Source organism: Trachemys scripta, chromosome 6 (genome assembly GCF_013100865.1).
Source record: "Trachemys scripta elegans isolate TJP31775 chromosome 6, CAS_Tse_1.0, whole genome shotgun sequence".
In the NCBI taxonomy this organism is placed as follows: domain Eukaryota; kingdom Metazoa; phylum Chordata; order Testudines; family Emydidae; genus Trachemys; species Trachemys scripta.
Genome location: NC_048303.1, coordinates 92,251,408 through 92,257,407, shown reverse-complemented (window position 1 = coordinate 92,257,407; position 6,000 = coordinate 92,251,408). Strand labels below are relative to the sequence as shown.

Here is a 6,000-nt window from a genome sequence, read left to right as displayed (position 1 = left end):
GGCCCAAGCCGACCCAGGCTGGAGCCGCCGGGGGCCAGCCTGGGCCGCGCCTCCTCCCCCCACACTCCCCCTTACCTGCTTCAGGCTTCCCGCGAATCAAATGTTCGCGGGAAGCAGGGGAGGGGGCGGAGACTTTGGGGAGGGGGCATGGGCGGGGCTGGGGCCCCGTGGAGTGTCCTCCATTTGGAGGCACAAAATATGGTAACTCTATGGGCAGGGGAGCCTCAGGAGTTACTCTCTTATGAGCTGCAAGCTTTGAGCAGCTGTTGTCTCTTCTCTGTATCTGCTGCTCAGCAGATCCCATGCTGACCATTTGCTGCATTACAAGGAGAAGTGAGTTGCTTGGATTGTCTGCTTGTCTGTTGGACTATGAGAGCCCCAGGGAGAGCAGGATAGGATAGGCGCTTGGATGATTCTGCCTGAGCTTAGGGGAGTGTCCATTAGCAAAGGATACTGCAGGACAACCCAGGAGAAGGGGAAAAGAGGTGAAGCACAGAAACAACAGCCAGTTACTCTTCTTTGATTCAGCAGGTAGAGTGCTCTCTGACTTGTGCCAGCTGGAAACATTTCCCTAGGGACCATACTTCAACTGGGGATAGATAGCCAGAGTACAATGCTATCTATCACACCTGATAAACACCTCTCTCTATGTAGCTCCTGGTGCACGGAGTAAGAGCCAGCTATGCTAACTTGATGTCTGCTGGAAATTTTCCCATGCTTAGAGAGAACTTGATAATGGTGAGGCAGCTGGTGTGCAGAGACAGCTGCCTATTCATGCTGACCAGTACTGTCACATGTCCTTTTGCTCTCCTGTCTGTCTGTCTGCATCCACCTGTTGTCTCTCATCTTGTACTTGGATTGTAAACTCTTTAAGGTAGGGTCAGTCTTTGTTTTGTGTTTGTACAGAGCCTAGCACAAGGGTCCAGATCTGTGACTGGACCTACTGGACACCCTCAGTGCAAAAAATAGGAGGGGAAGCTCAAGCAGGGGACATGCTACTGGCTTCCATTCTATTTGTGATGACTGAGTGATGCCAAGGGAACAAGAAACAGGACAGTTTGCTCTTAAATATTTGTTAGCAGCAGCCCTTTGATCTTGTTGATATATATATTTGCCCCCAGGCTAAAATGGTTGGCCACAACTAATATACTGTAACCAGTTTGGATTTTATGGATCGTCAACCATTCTTTCATTTTTTAGTATTCTTATATGTGCTGCTTTCATGTATTGTACCTAGGGATATGTGCTATAGTAGATGTTTATGAACACAGGATTGTTATGTGAGATTATGGAAACTGACATAGAAGAGCTTTTAAAAATACTTTATTTAGGTAACATGGCAATCTTTCTTGTCACTTGGCAGCAACAGAACTTGCCTTAAATTGTTATGATTTTTACCTGGCAATTGACAAAGTAATAGATCTCACTGCAATAGTAGTGCAGTGAATGTGTCTGAAAGGGGGAATGCTCTAATCTGAACAATGGCAAATTTAACATTTAGTGTTGCTATGTTATAACAGCATTTAATAGGAGAACAACATCTGACATGATTGTTGCACCTCCATAATCTTCTGATGTAGAGACAAGGAGCCTGGTTTTCAAAAGAACTGATCACCCACAGTTACAAGAGAATTCAATGAGAGCTGCAGGCACGCAGCAGTACAGCTGGTTGAAAATCTTCAATTTGACAATTTTTCATTACAGTTTTGACCAAAAAAGGATCAAAAATCATGAGACCTTTCATGAAAATGGTGTCCCATTTTTCAACCAGCTCTCCTCAACACCTCTGAAAATCATGCCTTTGGAGCTTGATTGTTCACTGCCACCCCCTTAGATTACTTACAGCTATTCAAGGTGTGAGTTAGTTGCTACCAATCAGAATGGTAGCTATCAGTCTATTTATATGACCCTCATCACATCACTGGTATATCTGGGTGCCTCACAGTCACTAATCTATTTATCCTCACAGTAACCCGTGAGATAGGGGAAGTCCTATCCCCATGTTGCAGTTGGGGAACTGAGCCATAGAGCAGATTTAAGTGATTTGCTCAAGGTCACACAGAGAGTCTACCATAGAACCAGAAGCTGACTCTAGATCTCTTGAGTTCCATTCCTGTGCCCTATTCACTTCACCATCCTCTCTCTCTCTCTCAGGTCTAAATGACTAGACAAGAGGCCAGGTGCTAAAGAAGCAGGCCCATGAAAACAAATGGATGCATACTAAACACTGCACTATATAAAAGCGATGGCTTCTAAGTTGCTGTGTGTATCAGAGGGGCATTTGTAGAGCTCTGTCTCAAGCATTTAAAATGCAGTGGAAGCTAAGATGCATTGGACTTACTATTTTTAGTTTATTAAAACAATCTGTTATATTTTTATTGTGTCTTCTGCTCCATAACCTCCTTAGAGGTTTATTATCCTACTTTCTTACACAGTGAAGAGAGAGGCAGCATTCTACCATTTTTCCAGTTTCCCTATCTCTAATGCAATCTGTCCATTTTATTTTTCGCCAGGTGCCCAATGAAAAAGCAGATGTGGGGAGGGTTTACGGTGGTGATGGTGAACATGTCTTGCCAATGAGCATCCCTGCAGCCTTTTGGAGAAAAAGATGGGTTATTCAAGGCTGCAGTTTTTCTACTTTCTTTCCATGGCAAACTCCTCATCCCTCAGTTTAACCATTCAATGGCACTTATCTATTACTACTTTCCTAACGCAGACAAAAGGATCATTCTGTGCTCCATTTAAGTACCATGGTATTTAATGTCAAGATTTAGATATGTTCTTTCTGCCTGGTTTCCCCTGTGCCTCTTTCATTGAGCCCTTAAAAGAGTGTCAGGAAATGTTATTGTAACTCATCAGTGGTAGATTTTTACTACTTTTTATATGTGTTTACAGTTCAACTGAAAAAGTAAAGTGCGTGAGCATTTAAACCTGTGCGACATGGGCAAAGGGGCTTGATCACACCCTTTTCCTTTTCCCACTGTGGAGGGGATAAAAAAAAAGCAAAAGTCAGATGCTTTGGCCCAAATTTTGTCAGGAGGAAGGACGTTTGAGCTTCAGGTCCATCATCTCGATAGCCCTTCAACCTCTCAGAAACTCATCAATCTCTGCACATTTAGGACTGCAGATTTAGGATTATGGGTGAGATCTGGGCAGAGCTGTTCTGCTGAATAATTTTTCCGCAAGCCTTGTCTTATTCCATTTCTCAATCTGCTCTCAACTTCCCTGAATGTGAGTTTTTAGTTGGTGCACAGTTAGAAAACCAACTGGGGCTCAGCTCCTCAGGGAGCAATACCGATATGAAGGGCTGGGGAGGGGGTCAGGAAGGATCATAGAGGTACTTGGCTTCTGCATCAGGGCACCAGTTTTCTACAGATGTCCCCAGATTTGTAGGTTTTACGGAGGGATCTTGAGACATACACAGTGTGAGGGCCGTCCATGCCTCCACAAAAGAGGGAGGGTGGGGTAAACTATATCCTTGCATCATGTCTTAGAGAGGATAATTCATAGGATGCTCATTGGGAGGCTGATTCAAATACCATGGAACTCAGTGGAAAGATTCCCATTGTCTTCAGTTGGCTTTGGATCAGGTCCTGAGTTTCCAACTCTCTCAAAGGCTTGCCCATTTAAGACTATGATTTGGGACCACAAATATTGGTTCGCTCTTATTAGTGTGACTCATAGGAACCCATTATAAACCATTATAGACATATAGATACGTATAAAATAGAAAGCTATAAAATGTGCCTATTAGCACAGCCTCACAAAAACAATGTTAATCGAACTGTGCCAAATCCTTAAGGGGTCATTACAATATTTTTGTTCCTTTTTCTTGTTTCTCTCTTTTGGAGACTTTGTCAGCTTTAGCTGTGGAATATGGGAATGATAGGTTGAGATAATTCTGAATAGAGAAACAATGTCCTTAATAAGGAGAAAGATGTGTAAAATGGAACATGAAAATGCCTTAAGTTTGCCAAATGTCCCCAAATTGAATAAATTTGATCTACTGAGAGCCTTAGGAGAGGAGAGAGTGAAAATGTTGCTGTTAAAAAGGGGCTGATTATCCTCTTCCATATTCTGATTAAAAGTAACTGGTTATTCCTATCACAGTGGAAAATTCCAACTACCAGAGCCCAAATTGCTGTAAACCTTTATCATTTTAACTAGTCACCAATGTAACCTTTGTTAAAATATAATAAAATAAAAAAATAAAATAAAATAAAGGGTATGACACCTTCTGTATTACAAAAGCTAAAGCACATTTTAAGTGTTGTTAATTGGGCAAACCATGAATTATCTCAAATGGGATTCTACCTTACTATAAGTGTTCCAGCATTATACACCTCTTGTATCTGTAAATTATAAAGTAAAAGCAAAATACCCTTATGGGTAGTCAATTATTTTTTGTCAAGGTCCAAATGTATTGGTCAAGGTATACTCAAGGTGCTGACTCCAGAGAAGAAAATAAAAAATGATGATAATAAGTAAAAAGATTTTGTGGGTCTGTTCAAAAGTATCTGGTGATCTGGATTTGGCCCGCAGTCTGCCTACCTGTGCCATTAAGTATTTTCCTCAGAGGACTTATCTCTCAACAGACCCTTAATTTTTAAAAAGTGCATTATATCAGGACATAATCCCACTCATTTGCTGATAATTTTCTGCAATATGACAGGGCAATAAAATTTATGTTTCACAATCTCTCTCAATTCATTATGCCAGGTAAATCAAGGAAGAAGTAGTTTTTTTCTTATCAGGCAGAGCTATCTCTCTTCTATCTGAATGTCGGCCCCTCCCCTCATGCTGGTTTATCTCTCCTCACAATGCTTTGTGAAGGAAAGTGGAAGTACCCTATCGCTTGCTTTATTTATATTCTTTCATTGAATTCTGCTGTCTCTCTCTCTCTCTCTCACACACACACACACACACACACACACACACACACACACACACACACACACACACAAAATCTGAGGAAAAGCAAATGGCTCGGATTCCCTCAGAATGTCTAACCTGCCTGTACTCTGAACAGTGTGAGAAAGAGAACAAGCAGTTCTTACTGCAGGTTTTTTCGTGCAGGCTTTCCCTTTCCTTTAAAACGGTGCAGCCCTCCCCTGAGCAGCAGGCTGATTGCTTCCATTCAGCCACATTTGGTATGCATGAGCACTACTGCTCCAAGACAGGAGGTTGCTTTCTTAAGGAGGATCAGTGGCTAAAGCAAATCCACTTTGCCAGCCTTCCAACCAAGTTCCAGGAAGCATCTGTCCTACGGAATTGCAGGTGTGGACATGATGAAAATGGGATGTCAAAACTGTGGAGGACCATTTGTTTTGTAGGCGTTATAAGGTTTGCAGATCATTTTCCAGTGGAATTTTTAGAGGGTCATGAGTCAAACTGATGCTCCCCGACCACTAAACTGGACCATTCGGAAGCTATGCCATGCTGCTTTTCTTCCATCCGTCAGACTTCTTAAGGTATTGTAAACTGGTCATTTTAATATAAAACACTTATTTTCATCCTCTATTCAGAGTGTTTCAGATTTTGTTACTGGAGGGAATCCAGAAACTTCGCTTTGAATTATTTTTCCTGTCATCTTAGTGCATAAAGATAACAAAATTCTGTCTTTATGCATATGGTATGTTTAGCAGAAGTAGAGAGGTCCGAGAGACATTTAACAATGTGAGAATGGAATAAGGAATGATTGATTCAGTTTCTTCTCCAATTCACCATTTGTTAGAAAAAATAACAATATGAACTTCTAGGGAAGAAAAAATCAGTTTAAGTATGTGTTAGTGTGTGTGTGCTGTGAGAAGTCTTCTAAGTAAATAGTAATTATATGATGTTGGTTAGTCCCCAGGGACACCGATGGGTAGAGTACCACACAGAACAAACCCTTACATCAATCCTGTGTGAGTGAACAAATATTATTATGGTTTTTTAAAGCTACACATACCAGTCAGTGGTCAGCCTATGGCTAATTGATAATGCAGATTGCCTGACTAA

General features: G+C 41.6%; 1 protein-coding gene across 4 annotated transcripts in view; it reads left to right on the top strand.

Annotated features, from left to right (window-relative positions):
* The first annotated feature begins 5,177 nt into the window (after positions 1-5,177).
* TRPM3 (transient receptor potential cation channel subfamily M member 3) overlaps positions 5,178-6,000 on the top strand; it is a 395,690-nt gene continuing 394,867 nt past the window's right edge. For all 4 annotated transcript variants that reach the window (XM_034773284.1, XM_034773283.1, XM_034773282.1 and 1 more), the window contains exon 1: positions 5,178-5,471. In XM_034773284.1, coding sequence (XP_034629175.1) covers positions 5,382-5,471 — 90 coding nt within the window. In that variant the 5' untranslated portion in view covers positions 5,178-5,381. The remainder of the gene's footprint in view (positions 5,472-6,000) is intronic.